Source organism: Topomyia yanbarensis, chromosome 3, assembly GCF_030247195.1.
Source record: "Topomyia yanbarensis strain Yona2022 chromosome 3, ASM3024719v1, whole genome shotgun sequence".
Classification (NCBI taxonomy): domain Eukaryota; kingdom Metazoa; phylum Arthropoda; class Insecta; order Diptera; family Culicidae; genus Topomyia; species Topomyia yanbarensis.
Window position 1 is genome coordinate 384,895,908 of NC_080672.1, and position 23,268 is coordinate 384,919,175.

At 37.4% G+C, this 23,268-nt stretch overlaps 1 protein-coding gene across 1 annotated transcript in view; it reads left to right on the plus strand.

Moving 5' to 3' along the window:
* The window catches only part of LOC131689113 (uncharacterized), a 106,678-nt gene extending 85,329 nt beyond the window's left edge, over window positions 1–21,349 (plus strand). The window contains exons 3-4 of the mRNA XM_058973949.1: window positions 20,469–20,511; window positions 20,591–21,349. Of these exons, the coding sequence (XP_058829932.1) occupies window positions 20,469–20,511; window positions 20,591–21,087 (540 nt within the window). The 3' untranslated portion in view covers window positions 21,088–21,349. The remainder of the gene's footprint in view (window positions 1–20,468; window positions 20,512–20,590) is intronic.
* The last annotated feature ends 1,919 nt before the right edge of the window (window positions 21,350–23,268 follow it).

Below are 23,268 nucleotides of genomic sequence, written 5' to 3' on the forward strand. Positions count from 1 at the left end.
ATCAGTTCTCAGCGTACAAAAAAAAAGGTCAGCACAACAAAACAAAGTTACGAATCGCGGAAACGCTGAGAACAAAAAAAACATTACGAGACCGACAAAACACAAAATTTGACAAGAAGCTACGGCGAGTACCCAGCGGAAAAGAATCCTTTTAAGGGTCCCATCGTAGCTTTGCAGGAAGCTCATTATAATTTAAATTTATTTATTACTAATTGCTATAAAAAATGCATTTATCAATTGTTTTTATTAAAAAAAATGTTAACCAATTATAGCTAAAGGAATAAGCTCGATTGGTGGTGAACGAAGTTTAAATTAAAAATTCTCCTATTTTATTTTTTAAAATTAGTTTCAATTTTGCTTGGAAACGAGTGCGACATGTTATTTGCTTTAAATCAGTAGGAAGCTGGTTGAATAACTTAGGTCCGATGAAAGAAATGCGTCTTTGACCAAGGTTCGTGGATACTCTGGAGTATAATAAATGATTGGCTTGTCTAGTGCTGTGAGCTCGAATGCCTGTTGTAAATTCTAGATTGTTATGAGCAATAGTATTATGCAAAGCATTGTGGATGTATATTATTGTTTGGTAGTTAGTCAACCCAAGCAAAGGTAAAATGTTATGGGCATTATTATTGTATAACAAAATAGTAGGGTACATAAATGGTTTTTTATAAATAATTTTAAGACATCTGTTTTGAAGCGTTTGTAGCTTTTTCAGATTCGAGATACTGGCACGGCCCCACACAGATACAAGGTAGTTCAGCAATGAGTGGATGTGCGCATAATAAAATTTTAGAAGTACATGCTGGGGAACAAAAGAGCATACTTTACGCATAGCCCCACATAACGATGCAACTTTTCTCTCTATAGATGTGATATGCTCAATCCAGGAGAGTGTGGGGTCTAAGTGAAGTCCTAAATATTTGAAGCAGTTAGTTTCCTGAATTACAGACTGTCCCATTCTTGGGTCTGGATGCACGCCTATAGCTCTTCTAGATGAACGAAACAGCATATATTTAGTTTTTGATAGGTTCAAGGAAAGAAGGTTTTCGTTGAAATACGTCGTTAGTGTTTTTAAATCCGATTCAATGTCGCGTACAATATCCAGGCAGTTGTTGTTCGGGTAGAACAACGCTGTGTCATCCGCGAAAAGACGAGGAGTCCCTTTTAACCCGAGTCTACCTAGGTCATTGATATACAATAAAAATAACAGTGGCCCAATATTACTGCCTTGGGGCACTCCTATTTCTATTGGTCTATAAGAGCTACACGAGTCTCCAATAGATACGAATTGGTTCCTATACGACAGATAGCTACGAATAATATGATTTGCTACTCCCCTGATACCATAGCATTCTAACTTCTTAAGCAGGATTGAGTGATCCAGAGTATCGAATGCTTTTTTTAGGTCCAGAAAAAGGGCACCAACAATTCTTTTGCTATCAATTTGACTAATGATGGAGTCAATTAGTTCGGTCATTGCAATTAAAGTGCTGCAGCCCTGCCTGAACCCATACTGGTAGTTGTAAATTATGTTGTGTTTGTTAAAAAACTCGAGTAGTCGAGTGATGAGCAATTTCTCAAGAATTTTATTGAAAACGCACAATGTTGAAATTGGTCTATAGTTGCAAGGTTGGTTTGGATCACCAGCTTTGAAAATTGGAATTACTCGGGCTATTTTTAAACAGTCTGGGTACCTCCCGGTTTGAATTATTAAATTAAAAGCTTTGGTTAGGATATTTGCAAAAGTGGTACAGTTACTCTTAAGAACACTAGCGGGGATCTTATCAGGACTACAACTGTTATTTTTTTCGAGGCCTTTAATCAAAAGGATCACTTCGTTTATGGTTGCAGGACGCAAGAAGATTGTTTCTTGGACGTGTTGTATATTTGTAATAGGATTTGAGTTGGGACTCGTGGGAATATTGTCAGCCAAATTTTTGCCAATGCTAGAGAAATACTCGTTGAAAACATTACATACTTCTTTAGTCTCAGTGACTCTGATATCGTTGCAAATTAGGCTGATGGGAACATCCGACTTTGAACGACCAAAAATGGTATTAATATTCTTCCAAAGTTTTGAATGAGTTGTGTTGGATAGAAGGTTTTCAAAGTAGGCCTTTTTGCACCGCTTTTTCATTACATTAACTTTTTTAGTTATGTGTTGCAGAAGAGCTTTGAGGTTTTCATCATTGGGGTTATTTTTTACTCGTTTCAGATAATTACTTTTGATTTTAATCAGTGTCCACAAATCGAAATTGATCCAGGGGCAAAAAACGCCTTTACATTTAAAAGTTTTGGAGACCGTTCTAGTGTTTTCCGCAAGTAAAGAATTGTAGGTTGTGATGATATTTGTAAGACATACATCTACATCATCAATCAACTCGATGTTTTCTATGAAATTTTGGAAGTCGTTATTGAGTTTTTCATGATTGATTATTGATTTAGTCAAATTAACGGGTTCTCTTTTTACTGCAAGTTTATATGAAGATATAATTTGAACGTGATCACTAACTATGGTGTAAATCGTATCGTTTCGTAAAATTAACGGGATCCTTTGTTCTTCAGACAATGCATACAAGTAAATGTTTTTTTTTTTCGTTCCCTTTGGCTCGGATAGAAGCAGGAGCACACTGAGTATCGTGTATCGATATATAAAGAGTATTCAGCACATACGTTCAGGATTGATAGATTGTGAATATTTATTTCGAGTCAAGTAACGACCTAATGACACGTTCTATAGTGGTTGATTTTGATAGTTCTATACTAAAACAGATAATTTTGAAACTAGAACTTACTATCCCCAGCAGCAGATTGAGTGGGTGCTCTTTTTAATTTAAAAGCGTTACGGGGCTCAAATTTTTTTCCCTTTGTTTATCAAGTCTGAGTATCTGTACTGCTCTATGTATTTGAATCACAGCCAGGGCAATTGCCCTGGGGCCCGGGTCGTATTTTGGGGCCCGCGTTTTTACCCGGAAGATGAGCGAACACGTTCGGTATTCATAGCAATAAAAATAGCAATAGTAATTTCTTTGTAATTATTCGCCTTTATCAAATTGTTATATGATGAAAGTGTAAAAAAATTAAACCTTTATTTGATAATTGACATTTATTAAAACAAACGTTCTTAAGGGAGTTGTGTACTTTGTGCACAAGTTTAATGAACGAGTTTTATTGCTTAAATCGACGGAATACACTACAAAATATTGAGAAGCCAATTCAAAGTATTTTCGAAGAAAGCAATAGAGCGCACGGATAAACGCAACCGTCCTCTTCTACGTTCGCTTCTTTGCTGGTGGTGCCGGTTGTTGGCTTGGAGACACTGGGCGTGATTGTTGTTGAGTGAACATGTGTTACTGTCAGATCCGTAGATATTCGTTTTGTAGCCGTTTGTGGCTTGGCATAAGATAACGGTGTACTGTTTGCGGTGATAGTAGGTGGGATTTTTTTAGCTGCTTTTGCACAAAGTTTTCCGTGGTGCAGTGTTTTTTGTAGAATTCGCGCATCGGAATATACCGTGGTTGCATAACCAGTGTTGTCTGACGAAACGTCCCATTTTCGATTGATCCGCATAAAACGGTTACAAATGAAAAAGTTGGTTTTTACGAGTGCATTCTCATCACAAAAACCCGGGAAAATGCTTATGGCTACTTGGGTGATCAAACGCGTATACCAAATTGAGACGAGGTTTTCGACTGCGGATCGAATTCCATTTCTATAGGCACTAAATCGTCAATTTAAACAGTCGGTATGTCAAACAAAAGAAGACAGGAAAGGTGGGTACGTTATCGAAAGGTATTTTTTTCTTTTGCTGTGTCGCTAAAGAAGGGAAGTTATTTAAAAAAACACAGCTCTGTGTTAACATTGCTGACAGCCATTTTGGTGCTTATGAACTTGCTCTATTCTGGCACATTCTTTCGTCTTTTCCGATACTAAGTGTGCTTTAATGATCTCTATAGAACTATGAAGCCGTAAAGAATATGTTTTGTACGTGAATATGGTACATAGCTAAAGCCATTAAATAATGCTTCGTGATCTCTTGGGTATATTTCTTACCCCTAACCTTACCACTTCCCCAATCCTTCCATCATCAGGAAAATCTTGAAAAGACGATTCATTCGTACCATTTGATCTAGACGCTACTGATTCCTGATTCTTGTGTACCCGCAAACCCGTAGCTATGGCAATTTTACCCTATTTGGATACCATGGAATAAGAAGCTGTCGAGATTCACCTGTCTGGCACGCTATCTGTGGATGTGGCAATATGAGTCAACAAGAGACTAATAGAAACCACGAACTCACGAGTTTCTCCTGGTTGAAGAGGTACTAACTCATGCTAAACTAGCGGGCCTATGTTTGAAAAGGCTCGGCCGTAATACAAGCCTTGGGGCCCGACGCGGCTCTCGACGGCCCTGATATCAAGCTCTTCATCCGGTGTCAAAACTGTTGCCGGTCCAAGTCGGAACACTGTTTGATCCTTTTTCTTAAGTCGTGTCCTAATCGTCGACCGAGGAATACCGTAATGTTTAGCTGCTTTCTTCACGCTCATATCCTTAGTTCGAATTCTGGTAATTGCAGCAGCAAGCTCAGTCTTGGAATACAATTTTCTATATTGTGTTGGCCTCTAAAGGTAATGAAAATGAACATATATGTAATTAAATGCGTAATATACGAATATAAATATAAAGGTAACAGAAATATCCAAGGGAATTACCATTTTAAACACAGCAGCGAAACGACGCAATTGTTTGTTTACTTTTTTGACAACTTGTGAACAGGGGGGTGAAAACTAGCACAGCAGTAATCTCAGGAACAGCGTAAGCGATTTCGCCAGGGGTGATAATTAAAATCGTGTTGTTTTTGGAATTATAAAGCGGTACCATTTCTATATCAAAAATGTTCAAAATTTTCAGAATTTCTTGTAAACGGATGATGCAGTTGTATTGCAAATATTCTGCTTCAGTTAAAATAAACAAATTTCCAACCGCTTTAATTCCCTTTTTTTCTAGAAATTCTCGATTGTGATATTTCTTGTTGTGTCGAAAAATAAAGCACTATCGATCGACCATTTTTTTGGTTTCAAGATTAAACGATAAAATTTTCCTAAGGACTTTATTAATTGATTATCTCCTTGTTATTAGTGTTTTCTTATTCATGTATTCCAATTTGTTATAGCTTTATACGCTATCTAGTTTATGAAAAAGCTGCCTGTTTCAACAGGATGGCAAAAACTAATACAGTGGCGAATTATAGTGCTTCTACCCTACTCAAGTACGATTCAGACAAAGGTGGTGAGTTATTACTTAGCACGTTTTGAAAGAATGACGGGAATAGATTTGCTGACTCCGCTGATGACGTTGCTTCATGCTGCATTCAATTCGGGAAACACATGAGCGAAAGTAAGTTTGCATTCACGAGTTCAAATTGGCGTTCTAATACCCGTTCATCGTTTTCGAACCTTCCTAAGACGATTTCGATGATTTCGTAACTCTGCATTCCACCAAGGCCGTTTGTTATCCGGGCGGCGCATGCTTTTCTTCCTAGGCACAAGTTGTTGAAATATTGATTCCAGTTCGTGATAAAATCTATTCCAAATTCATCATGATCGCAAACCGATAAATATGCTTCCAATGTACGAAAAAGATTTTGAGTCGGTCTCTAAAGAACAATTGATGAATTATGTAGTGTAGATAGTACTGGTATACTATTTTTTCGACTTCGTCTCATCAGAATCCGACACTAACTTAGTGACAGGAATAAGCTAGAATCGGATTGACGCTAGCGCCACAAATCGAAAACACTATTTTGAGCAGTTTGTCCAGAAACACAAATAGTGTTTTCGTTTTGTGGAGCTAGCGTCAATCCGATTCTAGCTTATTCCTGTCACTAAGTTAGTGTCGGATTCTGATGAGACGAAGTCGAAACGCAAATTCCACAACTAACAACATATATAATGCGTTTCGCATAAAACATTCGACGTATGTTTATTTCACGTATTGTTGCTTTCGATTGGACACTTGAGACATACGTTGATAGTTAAATTTTTGAAGCCGAGATTTTATTTTGATTCAATCAGAATGCTTGATAAATTATTTTTCCATTTCCTTTGCCTTCCATTAAAGCCGAATCCATATAGGCAATTTCCGCTAAAAAAACTCAATTCTCGCACAGGTCAGTCGAGTGCTTTTACGAATATTACATTTCAACATTTTATTCACTCACTGAACCTGATAACTTGCATTTGGAAGACCAACAATGTTACTACTGGGTACCGAGCAATAGTAGCAGCACCGTCAAACAGACAAGTGGACGACACACTTTGAAGAATCATGTTAATACATTTTTTCACCGATTGGTAAATGTGACGGCTTCCGTCCTCGTTCGGTTAGGTCCATTTATCTAGTTCAAACAGGCTACCCCGACCGGCCTGAAAGGGAGTTCTAAATTGGGATAAAAAGTACCCAATCTATATCCGTAAGTGATTTTCACTATTCACGTGCAACCACTTGGATGAAAACCTAGCACAGCCTGCCCCAGTGCCGGTGTATGGCGTATGAGTGTGTATGCCGCGGCAACAGAACCAACCACTTTTTACATTTGTTTTTAGGAGTGTGGACAGAAGAGTAAATATATGAAACATGCACACCTCGTGCATGCATCGATGAAAACTGGGTTTCAGGCGAAATTTACTTCATATTTTTTAATTGAATCGGATGAATCTGGGAAGAAGCGCTGACGCGGTACAAACCTGAACCATTTACTCAGTGCTGGCGTGCTACCGCGATGTCGACCGACATAGAAAATGCACTTTCGCACACAGACAGACAGATGGGAACGAGTGAACCAGCCTCTCGTATGCGGGCCGCTGCAACTTGTTATGTCGTAATCGTATTTAATTCATAGTTCCACCTTTTCTGAACTAAAGGCTTTTTTAGTTTGCTCTTTGGTCTACGGTGTGAAGCTTTGTGGCAGATTGTAGGTTTGTGGGTAATCGTTGTTCAAGTATGTGTCGATTTTAGTAGAAAGGTTATTTTATTGGAAGAATATTGTCAACGATTTCGAACAAATAGTGCAAAAATAAGATATTACGTATATCAAGCGGAAGTTATTACCGTTTAAAATCTCATATTTTTGCAACTGCAGCTATTTTTATTTTTAGACTAGATACATTCAAAACCCAACTTTTTATTCGTGAATAAAACATATGTTTTCAGGTTAGAGTGTCCCTACATTAGATGAAGCCAACTGTTGTGATAACTAATGGAGCCAGTTTTTTTAGTTTTGAGTTTGCTACATTTGATCAAATATGTTACATTTGAGCATTTTCAACATACCTTGGACCGCAAATAGCGTAGCTGTATAAAAAACTATACTAGACTATCTTTTCCATAAATATGAGTAACACCCATCAATTTCAGTATCACTCGAATGTCACACAGGGAAGGGAATGCAACAAGCTTTCTGAATAAATTGAAATGTTTTATTCCCATTTTAATTCAAGTATCCACAAAAGCGCTATTAATTTTATCGAATTCAACAAGCAACTCATCTATTCCCGCCTACTTTAGAGTATTACTCGCCCTAAAATTCCGAGCACAAACATTATACAGCTCACCGATTGAGTGTAGATTTGTAACTTGCATTCAGTATTTTACACATATGCCATCATTGGGGAAAACATATCCTTTCTTCATTTGCATTGTGTACAGTTGCTGCTTCTGCCTATAATAGTAGTGAAGTATCACCAGATGCAACTCAAACTGACCTAGGATACATTTGGAACCGCAGCTGCTTCCCATCCCCATAACCACCCTCCCATCTGATGATCTATTCAACTATCTGGAAAGAAGTCGAGAGCAGTTTTGGAAAGGTTCCATTCCAGCGTTTTGGGAAATGATTTCCACGGTGACGACGCCGACAACGACGACGACAACAATGGTAATATCAACGATGACAACGACGACGCACGGTCCGATGAAAGTGCGTCCTGGATAGTTTCAAGAAGTAATAGTAGGTGGTTTAGCATTTCCTTCCTAACGGTAGCATCAGTAGCCGGATGTATTAATGCGGCTAGATTACGTTTTGCGAATGTTTCCACCCGTGGATCAACCACTCGGAAATGTACTGCTGCGTGTTGATGATTCCCATAGGTCTGCGAAGGCGAAGGCTAGGCTGGTTGGTTGGCTGGCTGCAAGGCCAGAACGAGTCATTGAATGGAAACTTATCGACACAGCATCAGTATAAAATCTTTCACCCGAAGAGGTCCATTCCGTAGAAGGCGGTGAACTCACGCACCGATGCAGTTTTGTTGCCCTGTTTCGAAATGAGTTTGTTATAATGAATTGCTGTTGGGTGAACGATGATACATCTAGGTTAGTTTGCGGAAGAGTGCGTGTTTGCCGGATTCACGGGGACCTGGGCGCAGAGCAAATTTGTGAAGAACATTTTTGTGTGTTGATTACCCTGTGCAATCCAATTTGTTTCATGTGGACTGGCTCGAGCTTCGGGAAAATGTGATGGAGCTGACTTCTCAGTAAAAGATTAATTTTGTTGTCTGCTGGTTTACTGGCGGGTTTAGGTAGAGAACAAGGAAACCAGAATTATCTTTGGGTTTCATTTGCGCAACATGACTGCACATTCGTAACGGGGTAGTTAAAACCCAAACTCGTCATCGAGTAATAAGAATTCCATAGAAAATTTGACATTCGCAAAATCTCCCAGTCGACCGATTAATTCACCGTCTATGTTGGGCTTCATCGTCGACCAATTTTCGTCCGTGAATTAATCGCTAGATTTAATCTGTGTTAAATTCCAGTTTTGAACTACCAACTTAATAGGTTGCATTAGAGCGATTTCAACAGATTTCGTCTGTCATATTTAAATAAGTGGTGGAATCGGAAAACATCTGAAAAAAAAACCAAAAGGAATTTAAGAGAACATAAAGAACGCAATTGCATCTGTTAAAGATGGCGTCAGTATTCCATCAGCATACAAAAATTCAGCTTCCGTTCGAAAAATTACGTACTCGTGTGAAAGGAAAGTGTTCGTAGGTGTTGTTAATGTAAATAATCGAAGTAACATGATCGTAATTGAAAAACTAAAGGAATTCATAAAAATGCTCCGAATCCCAAACGTGATCGACTCACAACTAAGCAACAAAGTGAATTGGAATGCACAACTTCCATTCCACACTCTGGCGACGACGAAGACCCCGAAACAGTCATTCACAAGAACAACACCAGACGCAGCTTCATAACTTTTGACACTATTTGCGGTTTCACTTCCTCATTGGCGTCAAGGGGTTCCATTTATTATATGTGTTATTGACTTTTAAATAATCCGCTGCAGTATTCATATTCTTCAAATAAAAGTTCAACCGCCAATTTTTTAGGTGTGTACAATGTTTTATTTAACCTCAAACATAGTGACCTATCGTACTTCCAGATTTTAAAAACATCGAATAAAAATTACCTTCGTCTTATTGGATTTAGCTTGAATAATGTTTAGCCAGACATAGAATCATAATTGCCAAAATATTGCCAGATGTACAAAAGACTATCCAGAAAAATAATGAATTTTTGAAAACTCAATCGGCCCACCCCTAATTCGATTCCTAGTCCCACCAGGAGTTCTTGCACCAAATTTGAAGCAAATCGGACAAGTCTAGCTACCGGACCAACGTGCCTGAAGTTTGTATGAGTTTTTTTTTGACAATTTACACGGAGAAAACCCATTACCTCGCAATTTCGCCGCTAGGTGGCACTGTATGCATCGTATTATCACTGTAAGTGAAAATAAGAAAGATAATTTAATTTTCTACAACTTTGTCGCAGACCGCTAGTGAATCCGGCTTTGTTAAAAGAGGTTATTAAAATTTTAACGAAGTGATGGCTGAGTCAGTTTAGCATGGGACCTAGCAGTGCATGGTTGTGTATCAGTACTCGATTCCCACGAACTATACATTTTTGTGAAATAATCGTTAGGTTTAGCTCAATAGTATGTTCAGAAGAAATACACCACATAATACGAGTTATGTTTTGGTTAGAAAATTTTAGTTCCAACTATGACTGTATAGAGGGCGCCAACACTAGCTTTTCATAAAAGAGAGATAGAATATCAAGGTGTTCGGGAGAATTATTGCAAAATGCCTGTTCTACAACTTTGTGGAAGACACCTGATTTCTATCTCTCTCCGTTGAAAATTTAGTGTTGGCGCCCTCTATGCGGTACAATTTGGAACTAAAATTTTCTCACCAAAATATGACTCCTATTATTTACTACAATTCTTCTAAACATACTATTAAGTTAAATCTAACGGTTATTTCACAAAAATGTTTAGTTCGTGCGAATCGAGTACTGATACACAACCATGCACTGCTAGGCCCCATGCAAAACTGACTCAGCCATCACTTCGTTAAAATTTTAATAACTTCTTTTAACAAAGCCGGATTCACTAGCAGTCTTCGACAAAGTTGTAGACAATTGAATTATCTTTCTTATTTTCTCTTACAGTGATAATACGATGCGAGCAGTGCCACCTAGCGGCGAAAATGTGAGCTAGTGGCTTTTCCCCATGTAAATTGTCGAAAAATCTCATACAAACTTCAGGCACGTTGGTCCGGTAGCTAGACTTGTCTGATTTGCATCAAATTTGGTGCAAGTACTCCTGGTGGGACTAGAAATCGACGCAGGGGTGGGCCGATAGCGGTCATTTATTTCCTATCCTATGATGTACAATGTCGCAAAAAATTGCCCTACTTGGCCCCATTCTACTCTACTTTTCACGAGCAGAACCGCTAGTTATTTAGTCGGTTTAAAATCTACGGTAAAGCATATTGAGTTAAATTTTACCAGCTTTAGTTTTGATTTTTACAATCTTTGAATCGTCCTAGAAACATAACTTATTTTAGCAAACTTGTTCGTTTCAATATTTGCCATTTAGTTATACATACTCCTAAATGTATGTAGATGATGCTGTATTGGCAGAAGCTTTGGTTTGCCAACGAGATTTGGGTACCTTTTTAGATACATCGCCTGGCTTAGCCCCAAGTTGGTGCTAGTTACTGACGAGACGAATTCGAAACATAAAAACAATTAGTAAAAATCTTCACCGGTTCCCGGAATTTCCGGCTGCACTCCGACTATCCTGCAACACTTAACACTTTCACATCCGTACACTGCTCACTGCCTACAATACCGAAAATTACACAGATGAAAACAGCACTCCTAGGTATCGTGCAATAACCCACTGGTGATTTAGCATGCAGAAATGCGAACCGATTTTTGATCAGCAAATGGCAAACTCCCTTCTAGAAACTGGTTCTAATTGTAGCAAGAACTAAAATTGATATAGCTTGGCTGTCTTCCATAAAGTTGTGAAACAACATATTTCGTACAATTTTGTTGAGGACTCGCAAGCTCTATCTTTCATTTCAACATTGCACGGTAAATCGAAATGTAAGCTTTTGAGTGTTTCTTAAAAACGGTTTTATTCATATAACTCTTGTAGTTTTTATTTTACAACAAAGTAACCTTTGGGCAACTTGAAAATTATTTTTTTGTTATTTTGTTCGAAGTTTTGAGAACTTTTCATTGAAAAAATGTAACTTTTTACAAATATCAGTAGCTTCGATTAAGGCACCCAATATTAAATACCATTAAATTAGTTACTGTATTAGCGTTTCGACTTTGTCTCACCAGAATCCGACACTGACTTAGTGACAGGACTATGCTAGCGCCGGTTGCTTTTAGAAGTAGACAAAGCAGAGCACGAGTAAATTTTGCAATTTTTAGTTTCTGAACTAAGCAGGATGAGAAACTGGACTGACTTTCCTGGTATTGATTGCAGTTGATTAGATTTTCCTCGGCGTATTGCTTTACGTAATAGACTGGCACATAGGGATCTAACTGGGGTATGTGCTTAGAGTTAATATTTTCCCATTCTATAGATCCAGTTTTCTATCGTGGAAACGAACTTCAATTTTATCATCGTCCGTGTGTTGCTTGGATTCATAAAGAAATTTTCTTTCTGGGCTGAACTTTGTATTAGTACAGACTTACGCACATGATGTAGCCCTTGGCATGATACTGTAACTTGACGTGGTCCGGCGGCTTTTTAACTAAATCAGTATATATCAAATAGAAATTTAGGGTACGACAACTATCTTTTTAGTTAAGCTATTGTACATTGTGATTGAATTTTGTACTGAACTTGGCGACCCTTATTACCCACTTTTGCCATGGTCGAAATAATGTACAAAGTAGGTTTTGGGCCAAGTTCTTTCTATAGGTACCTTGGGCTTGACGATGACCCCTGGTTTGGAACTCTTTGAAACTTGATGTGTCCCACGCCAATACCCCGAAGATGACATTATACCAGATGATCTTCGCGATAATCCTCGCACATCTACGCTCACGATCTCCCACACATGATAACACCCCGGTGACAAAGTAAACGCACTTATAAATTTACAAACGTGGACTCAAGTGTGAACCTACAAATGCCCGTGCTTGGGTGATCATGTATTGCTCACGTCCTGAAGTCTCTACCCTCGCTCCTAGAACCAATCAAAAAATAATGCTCATATACACTAGATAACATGTTTCATTGCGACATGAACAGGTACACTAGTGATATGAGGAACTAACTTTCTTCTAGCATCTATATATATCTGAAGCCCACACTGAAAATTAAGCATCATATTCACGGTCCGTGCGATCATTCAAGAGCACACGCGAATGTGCAAATGGCCACACTCGCAGCCACATACACGCTTGCACACGTGACATACAAAAACCCACGCGGTCGAACACGAACATACAAACGGTTGAGACCTTCGCGATCGAACACGGACATTCAAACGCTCGAGCTCTTCGCGATGATACACGCAATCGTGAGGTCCCTACGCCCGCATATCTGAGCCCTACACTCAATATCACTTTCATAATCACGGTCCACTGCAATTGGCCTCAAGCGGTGTGTAAACCCATTCATGCCCATGTTGATTGTGGACAACAATGTTTTTAATCAGCTAAAACTTTTGATTCAGGCTAGATTTGCTCACAAAAACAAATAAGGCTAATGAATGTGACTATAGCTTTTCATTTGAGTAATAGCAGTAACATGGATCAGCTCTAGAAGCGAAGTTATTACTATTAGTTTGATTGGATTCCGATGGAGCAGTGCTGCCAAGGACAGTTTACGTTGACATCGAAATATGATTTTTTCATATATCTTCATTGTAGTGCAATATTATTAAAAACTGATAAAACTTATCAATTGAGACTGTCTTTGGCTACGTTTTCCATGCAATTGGACTATTGTAAATATTCTTGCAGAATTGCATTGAGCATTGGAAGGTAAAAATTGGGCAGCTTCTAGCACTGCTAGGGAAGCACCTATCTTTATGAAAATAGACTATAGCTGTATATAGAACCCTTCCATAGTCTGAATGGATTGAATATCCATCTAATGCGTCAGAAAGGAAGAAAACCATCCATATTCTATTGAACATTATTGTAGCTCTTCATTTTGTCCTCTAACAGAAAGTTAATTTAAAAAGCTGATTTCAATACGCCTTGATAGTAGTGAATCAAAGAGACCTGGGGGGCGAGTAGTATGTTTTTCCTTTCGAACCTTTCATTTCAATTACTTTTTTGCCGTACTGCGCATAAATGTCACTATATCTAGTGTCTTTTTCTAATATATTGTAGTATACGAGTCGTACGTCCATCCAACCTTTACTGAATGAATATTTAATTCATGTGTTGTTTCTTCTTTTGCTTTCGGCGACACTTAAAAGCATACGGGAATATGTAAACGACCACACGTTTATAGAAACGCATTAGTGCACGCGAAATTATGAACGCGCTAGCATATGAGACATACAAACTCCCACACGACAAAAAGAACGGGTACAATAGCATACAAATGCTCGAGACATTCGTGATAATACACACCCAATCGCAAACGCGATCATTTACGCATACACACACCCACGATAACGCTGTCGTGAGAACGATCCAACGATTAGACCAACGTAATAGCAATTATGAATTTCTAAACGCGATCTCATGTGCGATCATACCAATGTCTGTTCCCACGCGATTATCAGTCGGTTATATCCCTACTTTTGGTCGTAGTAATCTAGGTGAATGCCTTCAGTCTTCGTTTAAAACAAAATTATTTTATTATTGTATTTAAAAGGGCTAAAACCACTTAGGGTTATGCACCTTGGCAATGCCTCAAAAACATGCTCATCACAGGAAGTCTTAGAGTATCATGACCGGATAAGTAGTGATATAAGGGAACTCAATCCTTATCTAGATCTGAACCGTACACTACAAACCATGGGTGACGCGAATATACTAGCGGTTAAACGATTATACAAACGAATTCATATATGTGAAGTTATTTACTCACACCTCAAAAATATTTAAAAACGCTACGATAATTAAAAATACATTCCAAAACGCCATCTCAAGCGCGAACATATAAACGCTTGTTCTCACGCGAACATGATATCTCAACATCCCCACATATGAACCGTACACTCAATATCGCAATCGGAATTATAACACAGCACATAATTGCAGCGGAGTTGACTTTAGCAGTGTTTTAACCCTTTAATGGTATATTAATTAAACACGGTATTTTCAATTAGTTTAGAACATATTTACATTTATTTCGTAATAAATATTGTTGTGAAAAAGTTGGCAATCTAGTTGCCACCGCCCGGTAAAAAACATTTCATGATACTCTATTTCTGAAGAAAGGTATAGGGAGCTTATGCAAGCTGACGTCATGCCAGTTTTTATGTATTCATTTTTGTAATTGCTAGTGTATCTTCACCTCTTTGTAGTAAAGTATGTTTACCAATTGCTTATCGATCTTACACCAGCTTTTAAATAAATTTCATTCTAAACTATACGTCTAAAATCTGTGATCTCATTTTTCATTTTACTGATAACCGAACAATAAGAAGTAAACCACCTTAATTTTTCTTTGAATTTCTGATTCAACTCTATTTCTTTCTATATTCGCACTGTTCTCGTTTGAAGTACATCAAACATTAGGAAAGCTGACATTTTTAACGGGCAGTGGCAGCTTTTATGCCACATATTTTAATTAAATTTATTGTTTTATTTGTAATTTTTGTTTATTGTTTTATTTGTAATTTTTCTACTCATAAAACAAGTTTTCGGATAAAAAAATGTTTTTACAAATCTGAATTACCTTAGAGTATTTTTTCAAAATCGAGGTAATTTTATTATCCAAAATGTATTCGCTGCATTTTTTTAAGTCTTCACCAATTTGAAAGTTTTTGCTTTATCTTAAAAAAATAATAGGTGCCAGATTCTTAAGACATTGATTTCATGAAATTAAATCATTTATCACTTCTTATTCCTGTTTTATGCGCGAAACGAAAAGGCTAGAATATAGTTTCCACCGCCTTATAAAGGATTAATGGGAGATATTTTCTGTCTCGTCTGCAATTGTAGTAAGTGATTCTGACAGGGAACCCTTCCGAGAATCAAACACTACAGCTTGAGCTGAATCATCCTCAAACAAAAAACAATTACGCTTATAACTGTTTATAGATAACTTTCGTGAGATTAAGCTTCACGGATCTTGTGATACAAACATTATAGCAAAACCACGTGTTTACTAGCGCCGCCTACCGGGCGAATTCCAAAATTTTCGCTTCGCCACCATTAAGTCCTTGACGTCTTGAAGATTTTTTTTCCGAAAAACCGTCTTCCAAAATAATCAAATCTTTGAGATAAACCATTACCTCCCATGTACTGCATGATTGTGTACTCACAGGCGCGCCGCATAGTGGGAGAACCCCAAACTGGTCATTCGCCTTCGGACATCCTCCAAATGAATTTTATCAAAGACACCAAAGCTTAAAATTATCATGCTCAGAATCTCCAGTGATATTGAGTTATATTTGGACAACGTTGGCATTGATCTAGATACCGTAAACCGTGCTGACTCTGATCACTCGAAACTTTTTTCGTAGATCGCTTATTAAACCATAATAGTCTACCGAATCATTTTAATTTGAATTGATTTTTACTGTAAACTTATAAAATACTGATTTGTTATACTTTTTGAGTATATTGTTCGGTTTTTGGGGTACAAAAACTACAAAAAACCGAAATTTGACTTCACCTGATTTTTACGAAGCTTCGTAAAGTGTCTATTTAAAAAAAAAAACAAATAAATCTCGGATTTGAGCAAGAGTAATAAATTACAAGCGAGTTTTTATTTTCCTTTAGATTGGGATACGCTAAATTTAGTTTTAAGAGTTTGTTTATTTATAATACATTTTTTGTGAAACTAGTTGGCAATAATTTCAAATTATTTTAAGCTAAAATTCGCAACATTTTTTTTATTGTTCAATATTCCAACGTTTGAAAGTTTTCAGAATCTTTTATTCTAGTTGGACACAAATTATACAAATTTTGGTTACTCGAATTTTACAGTACATTGAAATACTTTGAATAATACTAATTAACATCTATTGAACAATGAGTATCTTTCTAGAATTAGTTTAAACAAATTTGAATTTGAATTTGAATGAAAAGCATTGACATCAATAACTTAATGTGGGTGAACATGCAGGTTATCAAAGTCACCCTGGAATACGTAAACGGACTTCAACTTGATATCATTTTTGAAAAAATAGCTGTAAACGGACAATTTTAGATAAAACCATCCAGTCTTTTTCTCCATACATCAGTACATGGTTTAAAAATATTAAACTCGAAAAAAATGCGTTGCGTCTAAAAATATGTAATGATTACTTCGAAGAGTGATCAATGTCACTCCGGTTTACGGTAAGTAGAAACTGATCCACACGGATCAGCTCTACATTTAACGCCTTTTTGGAAGTTTTGCGGTGCACTGAGTGCTCAACGATATGAAATTCAGTCGTAATCGCCTTAGAGCTCTAGGCACTCGCCTAAATGTAGATAATAACACGACTACCGAAGAGTTAAATGAAAAAAACTTTCAACTTTAGGCGTGTTCAGATTGTCCTACCTATCTAATGATAAAACTCGATAGCTCTCATAAAATCAATCTAATTTGTACAACCCTAGCGAGGGTTTGGCTATTTTTTCTGTTCTACGTTTAGCTTGATTCTTAGTGCTACATAGTGTAATTATCCCGACAATTGTGTTTTGACGAACATCGCCGGTTTTATACTTGCATGAAGGTGCTAGTTGCCATTAAGTTTGAAGATGTTTTCTGAAATTAGCAGAAATTCTTGCATTTCCTCTTCCATCATATGAAGCACGCTGTGTACTCATTAACTCATTACTGCTCAATCTATTTGCATTAGGGCATTGCAAAAAAAAAAGTTTTTTTTTAATTCTCGAAGGCAAATGTCAAAGTAAGCTCAGATGCCAAATTTCACATCATTTGGACCATTCTAGACCCCCGCCCACCTCGCTTGAAATTTTCGCAATTGGTAATATGGGAAAAAATTGGGGAAAAATATATTAAATGGTATAACTTTTGAAATAACGCTCAGAAAAATACAATTCATACCTTTTTTTTGAAGGGAATAACCTTATTATTTGAATAGAGATATTTTTGTTTCTCGAAAAATGCGGGAAAGTGGGGTACTCGGCCATTTTGTCCCCAAAATCCAATATTTTCAATAATTTTTCTGCTTGGTGATGCAACTCATACATATTTTACAGTTTTTCTTATGTGAGAAAATCTCAGAAATCGAATGGTACCTTTTTGACGTTTGTCCGAATACGGGAAGTTGGGGTTATAGGGCCTTTTGTCATGCATATTAAATTTTAACATTTTCTATTGCATATATCTACGTACCATGTTGAAACTGGAAAAATCTTAGGAACAAAATAAAAATAGATTCGTTACCGGTAAAATTCATAAACATCAAATTTTCTGACATTTAGTGTCGATTTCACATTTTTATCATTATATCGCTCATATCAACTCCATTTAACAATAAATTATTATTTAATTTACTACTTTTGGTGTGAAATATTCTTAGGAATCACATGAAAATAGTTTCATTCCTGGGAAAAGAGGGTAAGTTGAGGTTTTAGGACAAACAATTTAAAAAAATGTGATTTGTAGAGTTAATGTCAAAATTTTTAATGTTTCTGAATTTTACTGGTTGCGAATCTATTTTTGATTTAATCCTAAGAATTTTTTACGTTCAACAAGATACATTTTATGAAAATTGATAGAAGAATGCTAGAGATATATGAACGAGAAAATGATCAAATTTAATATGAATAACAAAAGGTTCTATAACCCCAGCTTCTCGTATTCGGACAAAGATCAAAAAGGCTCCGTTCGATCCCTGAGATTTTTTCACATTAGAAAAACTGCAAAATATGTACGAATTGCATCACGGAGCAGAAAAATATTAGAAATAGGGGATTTTGGGAACAAAATGACCCAGTACCCCACTGCATGCGTTCCGTTTGAATTTTACTGTGAAATGGTCTTACAAATAAAAATTTTTTACACTACCTTATACAATTAAACACTTATAAAAATCCGTAATCATCGATAAACTCGGATTTCCTGAAATTCATAGTAATTAGCTTTCCAGAATTCCATTAAATATTACAGATTTTTCGAATTCGTAGGAGATCGCGGAATTTTGTATGGTTTTTAGAAGCTCGTTGCATTTTCATTTCATCTTTTTTAAAAATCCGGATTTTTTTTCTGAAATTAGCCGACATCGCGGCAAAACTTAGACTTTCCTGAACAATGTAGGTCATACCTTCATTAAATCCTGCAATATTTTTCTGACATTTATTTGAATTTTCTAAAGTTTGAATAGCTTAAAGAATAGCTAATAGTTCTTTAAATTCATATCATAGTATTCCTATTTACTTTGCAAAATGTTCTCTTGAAGGTCCATAGATTCGTATGAACCCCCTTGAAATAAACAGGATATGCTAGGATTCTGTCGGAAATCCTATGAATTTGTAGGACATCCCAGAGATTCTAAAGTAATTCTCAGATATTCTAGAGGTTCGCAGAAACTGGCAGCTGAGAAATTCCACGAAGATCCGTCTGAAAATAATTAAAATCCTGGCCGACCATCTTAGATTCCTATGAAACTTTACAAATTTCATCGGCATGGAAGACTAAACATTTTCCACAATCAGTAAGACTATTTTGACTCAAGACCAATTTTTTAAAAAGGGCGTAAACGTTTCTACGTGCATTAATTTCAAAAAATTTCTGTTCGATTACTATATTTTACACAGCAAAACCTTCTGAGAACGAGTTTTAGAGAATAAATATTTATATACGAAAAATATATGCACTGAAAAAAATTTTGTGTCATTTTTCACAAAAACAAAAATTTGTGTTAAAAATTTAAATTGTAAAAAACCCATTTTTTCTAATTTTTTATATTTTGTCAATAAAAACTTCAAGAGGATAAAAACATTCTGAATGTCATTGTATGATGGAGAACTTAATAATCACACGAATTAACTGTTTTTGTTGTGGTCCAAATTTCAAATATATCGAAAACTATCGCATTTAGGAAGATTTTTGTTAAATACATTTTGATTTAAAGTAAGACTAAGAATTATATTCTGTAATAAAATTGCAGTTTTGTATGTCAATTAGTATGAAATTTAAAACCATAACTGTATAAAGTTATTGTTAGAAAAACTTTTTTACCGGTTAGTTCTCCATCATACAATCACATTCAAAATGTTTCTTTTCTATTTAGGTTTTCGTTGACAAAATATAAAAAAATAGAAAAAAGGTTTTTTGGCAATTTAGATTTTTAACGCAAATTCTTGTTTTTGTGAAAAATGACACATTTTTTCAGTGTATATTTTTCGTACATAACTATACATTCCCTGAAAATCGTTCTCAGAAAGTTTTGATGTATAAAATACAGTAACCGAACAAAAAATTTTTTTAAATTGATGCACTTAGAAATGTTTACGCCCTTTTGAAAAATTGCTCTTGTACAAAAATATTGCAATTGTCAGAGAAAATAATGAAGACTCATAAACCGAACACAACTTCAAAGCTTCGTTCGAATCGACGATGGTCATATTTTGTGGTCGGCCGGTTTCTCATGGAATCACTCAGCTCATGAAAGTTTCCCAAAGTTGGCAGGGCTACTAAAAGTATAGAAAAAACCTTACGTAGTTTGTAGAATTTTCATGAAATTCGTACGACTATTTTTAAAAACACTTACTTGAAGTTGAAAATCTTTGCTGGGGCTCGTATAACTGTTCTGAGTAGCAGAGTACTAGGTTTTAAGTTTATATTAATTTGCTTGAAACTAGCAGATTTGCCCTGTACTTTGAACCGTTTTCTTGGAGATTATAAACTAAAATCTGCAGGAGTGAAAAAATGCGATAAAAAATTAGATATTCAAATTTTAAATTATATGATGCTTGTTTGCTATTCTCAATTTTTTCTTATCTCTTACAGACATCGATCAATAATTCCCAGGAATGGAAGTCCACAACAAACGGTACGTATCACGTCGGTTTCCCACAGTTATGAATTTCCCTAACAATGCATTCCCACTCCCACCCTCTCCAAAAACACAGAATCTCGCACCAAGCAAAAAGTTCCCGCCTGGAACTGGGCCCAGCTGCAGGAAGCGATCGCGGCCGTCGTCACGCAACGGTTACGCTTCACCCAAGCGTCCGCCCAGTACAACATCCCGAAGGGAACCCTGTACGACAACATCCTCGGTAAAGCCCACCGCATGGCAGTCCTGCAAGATCTCGCGCTGAGCCCCGCGGAAGAGGCGGCCGTGTTGGAATTTTGCTGCGACACTACCAACTCACCGTACAACAAACGGACCAAAAAATCGCTGATGAGTATTCTCGAGTTTCTGACCCGCTTCGAGACGTACCGCAGCAAGGCGGACCGGTTTAAGTTCGGTGGAAAGCCCGGTTTCCGCTGGTGGTGGGCCTTCTGCCGGAAGCATTCGATCGTTTCGCTCTACTTCGAAGGAATGAAAACGGAGGAGAACAGCCAGGATGCCATCAAAAGAGAACGCAAAAGTGCAGACTTTGACGAGGACGGAGAAACGCCATGAGAGTCCATCTGTTGAATGATTGATTGAAACACAGATATATTTGTGCCTTATACAGTAATCGCTTGTGATTGAAACATTCTCGTTAGGAGCTAAGTAATGATTGCAATGTATGTAGCTAATAGGATTGAAATAATCTTTTTTATCGACTAGTATAAGAGTGAACAAACCATTCCTATGCAGCTGACGCGAGCATATTTTTTTCGGGTTTCATTCAGAATTTGACTGAGTTGATCTTTTTCGATTAAGCTAAAATGCTACTCAGTTCCACCGCCGCTCCCCCCTGACCCCAACAGTTGCAATATATCCGCATTATTAATGCAAGGTGATGGACGGTAATCGACATTTTATTTCATATTGATTGTCACATTGCGACTGAAATCCCAAGCATCGTTTTAATTGCTAATGTGCCAATGCTTTCACTTTGCAGCCACTTCTCTTGCTCTCACTGTTGGTGACGGTAGCAGCGGTGTGGTGCGCTGGTGTCGCCGACAGTCGCTGGTCCAGGGAAAGGGAAATCATTTTCGGCAATTCAAAAGCCCTGCGAATGAGTGAGAAGAAATACACCCCCGTCCCCTCTTCCAATGTGCACCGGTGCAGTTCTGGATACCGGCCCTCGGTCGCGTGCACAAATGGTAATATGTACTCGAATAATTCGTGTCTCTGCTTTCCCAATGAATGATATTGAAAGTGGCTTTCCCAGCGTTATTATTATGCATTATGCTTTTAAATTAGGCTTCGTTTCGGATTCAGATTCTTGCGGCAGTATACGTGAAAAGTGCATTTTTCATGGGATGATCGTCGCGTTGGAAAAAAAATAAAACGGCGCAGAAGTTTTTTGCCTTACTGGACTTACGTAAATATGTAAATTGAGCTGATCAATCATAAACCATCGGGTAATTATCACTCCCTCCATGGTCCGTTCGACAGACTGCTGTTAGTGCTACCATCGAGATATGTATGCGGGTAGGTTCATTGATGCGAACATCTCGCGAGTAACAGCTCCGACCGGTCAACGTATTGCGAAAATCGGTGGATTATCATTATTCGAACTTACAAAGCGCTGGCGAGGCTAAGAATCGTGTTGAATCATCTGTATAATCGAAACATGGTTCTACCTGCTCAGTGGCGGTGTTTCAGGGGGCGAAGGGGGCAACCGCCCCGAGCGGTAAAATAAGGGGGCGGCATTTCCTACTCACAGGGGCGGATCCAGAAAAAAATCGGGTGGGGTCGGAAATTTCGATTTTGAAATGAACATTGTAAAATACGTTATGCGAAAAAAACACAAATCAATTTTGGTGATCAAATTTGAAAAGATTTTGGGCTTCAATTCGTCGAAAAATTTTAATTTAAACTAAACTAAAATTTTTCAACGAATTGAAAAAATTGGGCGGGGGGCGTGACCCGGAACTCCAGGACTCTCCCCCTGGATCTGCCACTACATACTCAACAAATGTCTGTTTCGTTTTCTTAGCAATTGTTCAAGTTTCATAAATCATCATGAAAATCAAGTGCAGGTGAAACGAATTTCTATTAGTTAGGCGTCTATTGACGATTAAAAAGGTTGGGGATTGGGACGACGGATGGTATCGAACAAAACATATTGCTGAATCTCAAAAGATGCATCGGAAACTTGACTCAGTTCACTTTTTGCATGATTTTTTTTTTCATGTATTCTAAGACCGTCGCAGATTCAACTGAGATGAGATTCCGAACGCACTTGAAGTAGTGGGAGTAGGCAGACTAATTTGTTGGGATTTATTCGTTTTCGAGCGCTCGGTCGAGATACAAGTGTTTTGTTGCCAGTCCGTATAGTGTATAGTAGAGATGGTCGGGTTCGGGTTTTTGGACCCGAAACCCGGACCCGACCCGAACCCGACGGGTTTCGGGTTGGGTTCGGGTTCTGCAAAATTAAGCTTCTCGGGTTCGGGTTGGGTCCAGGTTTTTGAAATTTTGAACTTTCGGCTCGGGTCGGGTTCGGGTTTTTCAAATTACAAATTATCGGGGTCGGGTCGGGTTCGGGTTTTGAACAAAACAACCCAACTATTTCATGACACTGTTTGCGTCTATACACCTCTGAATCGCTAGAATTCGTCGTATTTTCTGGTGCTCAAATATTGTATTTTTTCATTCTTGCATAAAATTCCGTCTTTTCAGATTCGTAAACTGCCTGAATTATTTAAT